This window comes from Staurois parvus, unplaced genomic scaffold (assembly GCF_062004578.1).
Source record: "Staurois parvus isolate SC_StPar_1 unplaced genomic scaffold, SC_StPar_1.0 ptg000244l, whole genome shotgun sequence".
NCBI classification, from domain to species: domain Eukaryota; kingdom Metazoa; phylum Chordata; class Amphibia; order Anura; family Ranidae; genus Staurois; species Staurois parvus.
The window spans coordinates 596,560-608,890 of record NW_028318040.1 but is presented as its reverse complement, the minus strand read 5'-3'; the positions used below and the strand labels follow the sequence as shown (position 1 = coordinate 608,890).

Sequence of the window (12,331 nt, the reverse complement as noted above, 5' to 3'; positions counted from 1 at the left end):
ATGTTATGTACCCTGTTGCTGCCACCCATATAATGTGCCCTGCTTCTGCCCCCCCAATGTAATGTGCCCTGCTTCTGTCCCCCATATAATGTACCCTGCTGACGCCCCCCATGTAACATAACCTGTTTCTGCTCCCCAAGTAACGTGCCTTGCTGCCCCCCATGTAACATAACCTGTTGTGTCCCTCATGTATTGTACCCTGCTGCCACCCCCCATGTAGTGTGCCCTGATGATGCCCCATGTATTGTACCCTGTTGCCTCCCTCATATAATGTTCCCTACAGCTGCCCCCCTATGTAACGTAACCTGCTTCTGCTCCTCAAGTAATGTGCCCTGCTGCCCTCCAAACCTTGCTGCTGGCCCCTAGGTAATGTAACCTACCGCTGCCCCAATGCAAAGTGCCCTGCTGCTGCCGCCCATATAATGTGCTTTGCTGCTGCCCCCCCCCCCCATGTAACATGCCCTGATGCTAACCCCCATATAATGTACCCTGCTGCTGCCCCCTATGTAACATTACCTACTGCCCCCCATGTAACGTGTCATGCTGCAGATCCTCATGTAATGTGCCCTACTGCTCCCCCTCCCCCATATAATGTTCAGTGAGCTGTAGCTCTAAACATTATTTAAGAGGTTCCCTGAGATCTCCAACCTTTTCCTAAGAATCCCTCCAAGATAAAAAGGTTGAGAAACCCTGCTCTAGCAGCTGGAAATCACTATATTAGACACTGCTCCTTCAGTGATCTCCACTAGCTTTTGGGTCCCTTTCCTAGTGGCTGTTTTGCTGCATTCTGAACACAGGAGTTGAGCCATTTAGCCTAGATGCCATTCAGAGAATGCTTTACTACAGGTTTAGAGCTCAGACTAATCACAAATGAACACAACAAAGCCTGCGTGGCTGATTAGCCAGAAACAACACTCAAAACAGGTTCCATAAATGTTAGAGGCATGAAATCCATCCTTTGTCTGCTTCTGGTGCCAAGGTGTTCCCCAGAATATATTGGGCTTTTAATCCATGTATACCTTAACAATTTGAAAACTGAGGGGCTTTGAAAATATTTTAGAAAGGCTAACAAACCAAGTATTTCATTCAAAAATACTTTATCAGTAACAATATAAACTCCCCTTTTAGCCTACACACTTTTTATTAGGTAATCTAGTCTTCTGATGGGCACTATCAACAGTAATATCCAAACGTTCAGCGCAAATATTTGAAAAGACATATAGCAAACTGAACACCAAAACAATTTTAAGCATTTTAATCATTTAACAATGATTTTAATTATTTTTTTAATATTTAGCATTATACAACAATCACCAGACCTAGTTGGACCCATAAATGGGAAGCTATACAAATAACAAAATAAACAAACCCAACTTTCACAACCCATTCCAAAAGATGGAAGATTGTTGCTAATTTGTCTGATTCACACATGTGCGGTGCAGATTGAAGCTCAGGTTTCATAGCTAATTGATGTGGTAGTTGTTCACAGGTTCATTTCAGGTTTGCATCAGGTTCAGGACAGAATTTGCTCAGGATCTTATCCTGTTCACACACATGGGGTTTAGAAATGGTTCCCATAGAAGTTAATAGCCTGTAATCCAGACCTGAACTGGACCGCACTGCTCAGAAATCGGACATAACTATTTCTAAAACCACACTGAATCTGCACCGCCAGTGCACCAGACATATGTGAGCAGGCACCACAGGAAGCGTTATTTTTTCACATGTCACGGTGGCTCGCTGACCACCTGTCATTCCAGCATTCTACTCACCCGAGTGTGTGCCTTTATGGCTTATCTTTATATCTACAGATCCACGCTGCACCTGCTTGCGCCCGCCTGCTCTGGCTGTCAGAGTAACACCTTGCTACTGGGCTACGGGCGAGTAAAGTCAAGCTATGGCTGCACGCTCAGAGCTGGTTTGTCCTGTGGGGCTCACTGTAGAGGGGTGCGGGGCAGGAAGAGGAGAGACAGAAGCGCTGGCTGTAGGGTTGCAATTGCTGATTGGGGCCATTTGGAGAAAGTTGTAGAAGATGGCCTGGAGTTAGCAAGACATGCTGCAGAACACCATGCCTCACTTTCCCATGGCCCTGAATGAGCTCCCCCTGGTGACTATCACATCATCTTGAAGAGGCTGCACCCGTGTCCTTAAAGTGGACCTCCAGTTGAGTATTCCTGATGATATCCATCCATCCCGGGCTGATTCCATTCCTATCCTGAGAGGGAGCCATTGGCAGACCTCCATTTATCTATACATTGTGCAATTCCTTTGCACGTCTGGTGAGTGCGCACTTTATCCATACTCTGCCTCTCACCAATTTTTGAGGAAGTGATGGATATTTGAAGTCACGCTGAGCTCTTTACAATTATTACAAACTTTTATCATATACATGAATTTGATGTCATTTTATTTATCAGGACTATTCATATTTTAGCGCTGCACTCATCTTATTTTATATGTCATTTTGAAGGTTTATGGTTTCCTTTATTGCGCATAGCTGATTATTTATGTTGAGTGCTCGCTGAGTTTTTATCTTTTAATCTGCATATATGTGAACGGGCACTTAATGATTTCTCAAATAACCAAAAAGGTTTTGAAGCCATAAAGATTAAGTTTAGAGTTAGAACATTCTGCTACACCTTTTGGAGTACTTTTCACCCAACAAATCAGTGCTGAATGACTAAAACTAATTGTTCAATTATCTACTAAAAGGCTGCAGTCCATCTAGTTTCTAATTTCACATCTTATTTTTGAGGTAAGAAACTAAAATACCGCCTGGTGATGTATATAATGTGATTCTCCAAACCTCCTTTTTATCTACGCCCAGCAGTTTCCTACACTCTCGCTCTGTGTCCTAATTCAGATTCTCCCCACACTCCCCTTCTGATCTGCAGTGCTGTGTGCTGAAAGAACTCAGAGGGAGAACATAGCTACTGTTGGCTGTGTGAGCTGAGATGATGTTCTGTGAAGTGTCTATTCAGGAGGGTGAGCTGGCAAAGTTTTATGTCAGGAGGATTTGTCTGCATGGACATAAGAAGGGTTAAGATGGCAAGGAGGGTCAGAAGAGGGGCGAGTTTGTGGGGGATCCAGATAAGTCCGCAGCTCCCCCCTTCGCAGCTGAGAGATATCTTTTCCATAAATGCACCACACCAAACCACAGGGTGCTGCCACATCATTCATTTGGTGTGTGGGTTTGCAGATGTGCAGGGATGCCATTAACAAATGAAGACTCTGTTGTGTGTTTGCTAAAGGGCAGCATGTTTCTGTGCATGCCAGGAAAGCATACAATTTTGCACGCTTTCCAACATGCATAGATGTGAACTTAACCTTAGTGTGTTTAGTGTGTGTCCATTGACACGCACAGCCAGGTTCTGGAGCTCGCCCGCACAGGTGCCCACATAGCACACAGCTTGCTATGGAGGCACCCAGAGAAAGAAAGAGCATTCAGAACCAGTGGGGGACTGCCAAAGAAGAGGTAAGGGACCACTCTGTGCATTTTCATTGGGCAGGTAAGTATAACATCTTTTTTATTTTAACACAATCCTGGTGGCTTCAGCCACTGGGATTGGGCCCTAGATAAGCATACCAGGGGCAACCAAGTAGGTGGAAGGTAGCTGAGCGGACACAGGTGAACAGTGTCACATTCGGGACCCCCCTGCTTGATGGCTGGGAAAGAATGTAATGCAGAGCAATCTGCTTTGCATTACATTCAGTGGCACACATGGGAGATATCCAGGGTCTTTTAGACCCCTGATAACTCATTAAAGAGTACCTGTCACCAAACAAATCATCACATAGGGGACAAAAAGTTAAGTAAAAAAATGTTTAATTGTTTAATTGTAAAAAATTAATGTTACACCCAAGCACATAAAATCCCTCCCATATTTTTGACCCCCTCAATCCCACATATATGCACATACGAATGTAAACGCATGCGTTTCGGGCACTTACGCATCAAAAAAAGTTGATTGAGATACACATGTTACATGTTGCCAAGCAATAATTCTCGTACCTAGATGTCCACCATAAACACAAAACTGATGACCCATAGTAATAGGGGCTATAAAAGTGTCGTTTATGGAAAATATAGAGACTGAAGTTTGTTGCCATTTCACGGGTGCATGCAAATTTAGGGTTTGACATGTTGGGCATCTATTTACTCAGTGCAACCTCGTCTTTTATAGTTTACAAAAAATTGGGTAATTTATTCCATTTTTGTGCCGTAAAATTAACTTTATTGTACTGTTTACCAAAATTTTCCATTTCCTAGATCTTTGCAGTAATAATGTGTGAAATAAAAAATTGGAACTGGTTTTAAAAAATAAAATTGGTTTTAAAAAATAAACAGTATAATGTTTTGGGGGGTTTATGTCATCTTCAGGGCTAAAATGATTTTTTAAACATGCAAAAAAATGCAGAAACCGATCTGGAAATGAAAGGGTTTAAAGTATGCAATTAGGTAAAATATATGCCTCTTGTAGAATGACACCCATATGAAATGAATGCCTTTCCCCTAATTAAAGTATATAATCCTCCTATAATGGCTTGCTGAATGCACAGCGAAAAAAGTGCCTGGAAATTTTTTTTAAATGTTGGCAACTTAAAGTGGTTTTAAAGGCTCAAAGGCTTTTTTTTAACCTTCATGCATTCTATGTGTGCAGCAATGCCTCCAGCCCCCTTAATACCTACCTGAGCCTCATCGCAATCCAGCGATGCTGTCCCGGGTCTCTGTCTTCTCATTGGCTGAAACAGCAAGCGGGAGCCATTGGTTCCCACTGCTGTCAATCACAGCCAGTCAGCCAATGAGGAGATAGAGGGGGAGGCACTAAGCCGCGACCCTATGTGTGAATAGACACACGGAGCAGTGGGTGCTCCCATAGCAAGCTGCTTGCTGTGGGGGCACCCGACGGGAGTGAAGGGCCAGGAGAGCCTGTGGGGGTGAGGGACCCGAAAAGAGGAGAATGCAGGCTGCTCTGTGCAAAACCACTGCACACAGTAGGTAAGTATAGCATGTTTGTTATTTAAAAAAAAAAAAATGAACCTTTAGAATCGCTTTAACACCCAGTTACATCCCTGTCATCTATCTATTAATTTTATTTTTGGAAATTCATGTACTAAAATTGTTTTCCCAAACATTTTGGTGTCCACTTGATGGTACTTCTGTGTCTTTTCTGGGTCAAAGCCTTGAGGATGTTTTGTACAAGTTTGCCTCCATTAATGTTTGAGGAAAGATAACTTCTTGTTCATGAATTTTTAATGCATAATCTTGGCATGCCTTTGGTGTTGAGATAAAAAATATTCCCATATGCATGCATAAGAGTTACATCACCGCAGACTAGCAAATCAAGACAGCCAAAGAATCCAAGCTTGAAAGAGGATATAGAAAAGATGGAAGCTCCAGCAACAGAGTGACGTGCGGAATCATGAATATCGCACAGGGATGTTTTGCAATCAGGGGTGGACTGACCATTTGGAAACTGGGGCACTACCCAAGGGCCCGGGGTCAGTAGGGGGCCCCATGAGATACCCCTGGTGCCTTTTTCATAGGCTTTTTTGAGTTTGGGCAAGGACACAGTGGCCCCATGATCCCCTATTGTCCAGGATCCCCATGAGTTGTCAGTCCGCCCCTGTTTGCTGTGTAAGTGTGCTATAATATACAAACATGGTGAACATAGTTGCATAATATGGTAAGAACTCCCGGGGACGGCGGCAACATATCTGGTTTAGTTATGCTTGACACACCAAAATTACATCCACTGCCATCATCCACCACTGCAGTGGCTGTTTTCATCCATTTTCTGTACCTAACCCCTCATTGATGGCAGTTGAGTAAAATAAACTATAATCTGCCAATATATAGCTTCATTGCCTAAAGATGACCACAGTATATTTGCATTTCAATTTCCTTACCATTGTTGCAGTGATTTCCAGGACAGCACATGCCATCTCTGTGACAGCGTTTCTTCTTTCTTCTGCAGGCCATACAGGAGGAAGGAGCCTGATGAGGACTGTAGCAATATTTTCCTACTTCGCACTCTTTATCGCTTATACAGGGATATACCTGAAATAAATAGCAGTAATAATAAATGGTAAATTTTTCCAGATCATTATATAGTACGAATGTGCACAAATATACCTAATAGGGAGTGTGCAAGCTAGGTGTCCATAGGGGCCAGTCAGCAAAAATCTAGTGCCAAGGCAAGTTGCTACCTCATCCCTTTAAAACCGAACACATATTAATTACACAGGTCCTGTGACTGATTAAGGTTGTAATTAAACTCACTTATGCAGGCCATACTTGGGGCAAATTCGAAAATAATTTTCTGTCGAAAATCGTAACTATGAATTTTCATTCAAATTTTGCACCATTAGTGGGACACAGCATTGGCTGATTTTCGTGCAGCCATTTGAGTGATCGGGCATGTTGGAAATGTTTTGAAAAATAAACTAATTTCTAATCAATGATTGGAGAATTGTGCGAGACGTATAATCGAAAGAGAAATGAGCATGAGCTGTGACCTGGAAAAAAGGATGCCCAGACACAAAAATTCCTTTTTTTAGTAACATGAGGTGAAATTGAAGGCTTGGTTGGTCATATTTCGAAATCAATGGTGGCACCACCGGATTGCAAAATGCACGTGTCTGATTTTCTATAGAAAATTCGGTCTCAATTCAACCCATGCATGGCCTGCATAAGTGCCTTACCTGCATTAAATTAGCCTCAGAACCTGTGTAATTAATATGTGTTTGGGTTTAAAAGGATGAGGTGGCAACCCTAGTGCCAAGTTGAACATTTATGTCAATTTTACCATACAAAGTAGGTCTTCCTAAAACACAAGTGTTCAATTATGCATGCAGAAACCATAGCTCTCGTTTATGATTCTTGCTCATCTCCTTTTTAACTCACAGAATTCTGCTGCCCACCAAATATGATGGCTGTCCTCAATGGTCAATAGAATGGTAAAGGGGGGTGGGAGTAATGACTGGCGAATTACTTCTGAATGGCACCCCCACGCATCACAGCCAGCAGTGCGATTGTGGGTGAGGGAACCACAGGGAAACCACATGATCAAAAAGCCACCCTTTCAAAAGGGTGCCACGCTTTCCAAAATGGTCAAATGAATGGGCCACTGTGCCCAAGCAAACGCGGACTGCACAGTCCGCAATAGTATGAACCAGGGCTAATATGGTACTGTGGGCTATAAATTTGAAGATTACTATTAAAAATGGTAATCTTATTATATTACATTCAATGATTATCCCATTTTATATTTGTACTGCTCACCATAGTATTGTGAATCCACAAAGCTTTTTCTCTGAAATAACAGTAACAGCAGGTATTTATTGCTCAAGTGGAATATAACTGATATAAATCAATTGCAATACAGATCTCCACTTAGATTTCTTTGACTCCTTACATACTAGAATAATTATCTATAGTTTATGTTGGCTTCCAGATTGCACACTATGTTAGTAAAAATATCTGTGGCTGCCAATGCAGTCAGACCCTAATCCAGTTTGGCAGTATTATATCAAGACTGGTAATGCAGAAAGCTGCAATGTAAGGCTTGGAAAGGTGCCACTTGGGTATAGTAGAACAAGACACTCATTAACTCCTTTGCTTGTCTATATTAGGTCTGTGAGTTTGATTTCATCTCTTTATTGATATAAATAGTCTGCCAAGTTTTTTTTTTCTTCCCTGTACATTCAATGTTGTGGCAGTTTTCAGTTTTTTACTATTGGAACCAAATAATGAATCTTTCTGTATTCGAAGATTTTGGGCTATTATATTAGAAAGTAAATGTAGACACATATAAAGGACCCCTGTTTAATCCAACTATGCATTGAATAAATTGCTTAAATTATGTTTATAACACTAAATAAATCTGCCTGTTTACTAAACTCCTGTAATCACCTGCAAATCAGCATTAAGACTAGGAACAAGCTGCTGTTCCTTAATTGTCTAATCCCTGCCTTAAGGCTCCATGCACACTAGCGTTTTTTTCAAGCTAAAAATTAAAAAAAAAAATTGGTGACCCCATAGGGTAATGTCATAATGTGCTAGTATGCACTGCATGCTAGCACAATATAATAGACCTACCTAAAAAATGGATCCCTTCAGTGGCACGCTGTCACTGTTGACAGAGCTTCCATTCTCACACAGTCCTCCTTCTGGGTTTGTGGGCTCCAGCTGTTTGAATGGCTGAGCCGCAATGATGTCACCCCCACGCATACAACCATGAGTCACAGTTGTGGCACACCTCTCTCAATGGACGGCATACTGGAGTGTGCCATCCATTGAGAGCACTGTGCGCATGTACTGGTAACATCAACAGCCTTCTACACATGTAAATATCTTTTAAATGGTGCATGTTTAGGAGATATTCACTGTATGTACAGATAAGCCTTACTATAGGCTTACCTGTAAGTACAAGATAAAAAGCAGAGTTTACTACCACTTTAACCAAACTGTATTGATTTGATTGCAATGAAAATATAGTGGAGATGATTTACTAATGCTAATAGGCTGCTCACTCTGCGGAGGAAGTTACACTTTGCAAGAGAATTTTCCCCAGAGCGTAAAATTTCATAATACCCAATCAAGTGCAAGAATTATGGTGATTCCAGATAGACAATTTTGCTGTTGGTAGTACATCATCCAGGGGCGGACTGACCATTTGGAAACTCGGGCACTTCCCGAGGGCCCGGGGTCAGTAGGGGGCCCCATGAGATGCCTCTGGTACCTTTTTTCCTAGCCTTTTTTGAGTTTGGGCAAGGACACAGGGGCCGCATGATCCCCTATTGCCCGGGGGCCCCATGAATTGTCAGTCCACCCCTGACATCATCATTGAATATTAGCTTTGCCTCCAACATATTCATATGTATAAGTACCATAGGTTAGCCATTATAACTCGATGGACATACCTTATTTGGTAAAAATGCTTGGAAGGGCAAGACAACATCCTAGATATAAGAGGGTTAACTATTTCCATCATGGTAATGGTTAGTTTGGCCAATACTATATTTTAGCTTTTCTTGCTGTACAATTAAAGCACCCAAAGGTTTCTTATCTCTTACTGGGACTTTGGTAGTAATATAGCAGTGCTTTGAGTTCCCAAACTCTATCCAGAAAAGCTATTCTGGCTGTTATATGCACAAGAGCTTTTGGGTGGACTAACACCTTCATTTATCACACACAATGGACATTTAATTGGTTAATCTAACCTACTTTGCCACCAATCATGTAATACCTAATTCTGCATTTTATTAAAGTAGTAGTTTAAAGGGAAACTTGACTTTTTATGAGAAATAAAAACATCCTCCACAACAAAAATGTAATTTTTGGTGAGATACTCTCATAGGATTAAAGGGATTCAGACACTGGCATTTCCTCTCAATAGAACACTGCAAGTATATCAGCTGGCTGATAATGAAAAAGTCACTTGCTTTCATATTCACTTTGCACATTGACAAAATTTGTTAGAATCCTTACAATGTACAAGGATCACCCAGAAGGGATCAACAAAAATGATTTCTCAACAAAAGTGGAACTACTCTTTAAGAGTAGCCAACCTCTTACATCCTTGGTTCATTTTGTATAACTGACAACTTATTTTTATACATGCTTTTAATTTTTGTTTTCACTTAAGCTGCGTATTTGAATCTATTTACAAGTTCAGTCTTTACCTATTTTCTGACTTTTATTGAAGCTGGGTAGGCACTCAGTATTTTGCAGCTGCAAGTGGTTGCCTAATGAATGTAGTGATGTAACAAAGGTGTCAAAGAAGAACTTAAACTTTTCATATCTTACTGTATTCATTACATTTGCTGTGTATTGTTGGCTTATACAGTGAGCAGATGCATTTGATGGTAGTGAAATGATGTCAGATTGTCAAAACATTGCTAGGGGATAGGTATTTAACAAAGGGAGCATATGCCTGTAACACATGGAAACTATAAGATGGTAATCTATAACAATACATGATCTAAAACCTTAAATAAGCACTGATACTTCAATTTAACTGAATGGTAGACTCAGTTTAAAAAAAAAGAAACAAACATTGGTCTGCAGTCAATTATCCAATGTATGTATTCTCCATTTTGGTTTTTACAATATGTTTGATTTTGTAATGGTACTGTGAAAGAATTTAATGGATATTTTTATGTTTTGGAATGTACAGAACAGACAGATACCTCTATAAAAATAGCCATGAACAAGAGCATAGTAAAGAATAAAAAATATAATATGGAAGAGTAATACTGCACTTGGATGTTTCTTGCTGTTACACTTCCAATACAATTGGAACTCTCTTGACCAAAGTCTGGATGTAAAATTTAACTGGTGTTACATTCTACTCACACATAATATGAACTGGCTCAAGGGATACACCCTATCCTCCAAATGGATCTAGTTTTTATCTTGGCATGTATCTTATTCACCTGGCCTTTTCTATATAGTTGCTGGTATCTGTATCTTCTGAATATCTATCCGCTGAGCCTAAAGAAATACAGGCCAATGCATTCCATGGCTACGGTACTACTCCCTTGTATCATGACAATCAGCTTTATTTCCAGATATCCCTTTAACAATGGAATTTTTTTTCTATTATTCGGTGTTATACATCTTTGTAAAATTTAATAACAATATAAATAAACAGCAATATAAGTATACAGTAGATGCAGTGCATCAGGAAGTACAACCAGTACAACAGTTAAAAGAATTTTTGATTGCATAGTTTTTTGTTTTTTTTTACAGCTGTGTTCTTTGAGATTATGTTCTTTCAATAGTTTTGCATTGTTCAAGCTTAGGTTTTGAACTATTATAATTAAATTTAAAAGTGATGAAATTAAAAAAAAAATCTATCATACCTCCCAATGTCTAAATCTTTCTGCAAAGCAAAATACTGATTCGTACATTATTTCAAGTCCCTTGGCAAATCAAATACATTATCAAGCATAAACCACTTTTCGGTTGTTTTCTTTCCATGGATTAAAGTGCTTCACATACCCTGAACAAAATATGTGCACAAATCTCTTGCTAAAGGAACCATCAACTATAACATAATTATGTGTCAACATTAATTTAAGAAGACTCAAGCTACACCACTGAGCATAAACGTTTTATACATGACGTCTTATTTAGCATGTTCGTATGCTTTTATTGTATTGTTTCATAAAAACTGAAATGCACTGAAGTCACCAAAATTACCTCATGCAAAGATGTAATACAATGGTTTGATAACACAGGAGACTGCGTCAGAAATCCAACTTCCCCTCTTCTTTAAAATTAAGTTCAGTAGATAAGTGAGGATTAGCTAATTTGTGAAATTCCTTACAACATAAATGGAAAAAGCTGAAATATTCCATGGACACCATTACTATGGAGCTTAAGTTTTGTACAAAATATTTAAACGGTGCTCCTTCTGTGTGATGACTAAATATATTAAAATGGTATTCCAGAATTTTGGGTTTATAAGGACTAGACTTTATCAGGATTTTATTGCAGCCACGTGCCCTGTTGGGGAGACTTTTCCCACTTCTCTGTGAGGACAATATCACTGGAATGGTAAGTGGTGGTAAATCTGCAATTGGGACACACACAGAAGTAGGGATGAAGCTTGAGTTCAGAGTTACAAAAGGTAATGTAGCTGTGGGCATAATATACTTGGACTTTGCAAAAGAATTTGACACAGTTCCCCACAGACAGTTAATGTGTAAATTAAGGCCCATAGGCTTAGAAAATTGAGTCTGGAATGGATAGCATACTGGCATAAAGACTGTATTCAGAACGTAGTGATTAATGATTCATACTCTAAATAGTCTAAGATTGTTTGTGGTGTACCCCAAAGCTTAGTGTTGAGACCTTTACATTTTCTGTTTCTGGACGTTTTCTGTTATTGGCTGAACTCTACAGACTTGTGTTTGTTACTATGTCAACTACATTATCTTAGGAAAAAAATGATGGCAGTGAAAGAGAGAATGGAAAGGTTAACAAAGGAAAACAGAAAAAGTTAATATAACATTAGGAAAATAAGTAACTATGCAACTGATTACTTCTATGCATTCTTGCCAGCTTTATAAATATTTAATATATAAAAAAGTGAATGTTTACTGAGCTTAGTAAATAAGGTCTGGTTGTGTTAAAGCCCAAGTTGAGTTATGTATAATATATATATATATATATATATATATATATATATATATATATATTCATTTATTTTTTAGTCAGCACAACGGATGTTGGTTACTTGTTATAGCTGAAACCCTCATAGCTGAAATCCAAAGTTCTCTGCCCCCCACTGCACACCCCATACCCAGGCTACGATAATAC

At 39.7% G+C, this 12,331-nt stretch overlaps 1 protein-coding gene across 1 annotated transcript in view; it reads right to left on the bottom strand.

Moving 5' to 3' along the window:
* The window catches only part of DKK2 (dickkopf Wnt signaling pathway inhibitor 2), a 160,354-nt gene that overhangs the window by 33,402 nt on the left and 114,621 nt on the right, over window positions 1-12,331 (bottom strand). Inside the window, exon 2 of the mRNA XM_089680498.1 lies at window positions 5,911-6,061. Within this exon, the coding sequence (XP_089536624.1) occupies window positions 5,911-6,061 (151 nt within the window). The remainder of the gene's footprint in view (window positions 1-5,910; window positions 6,062-12,331) is intronic.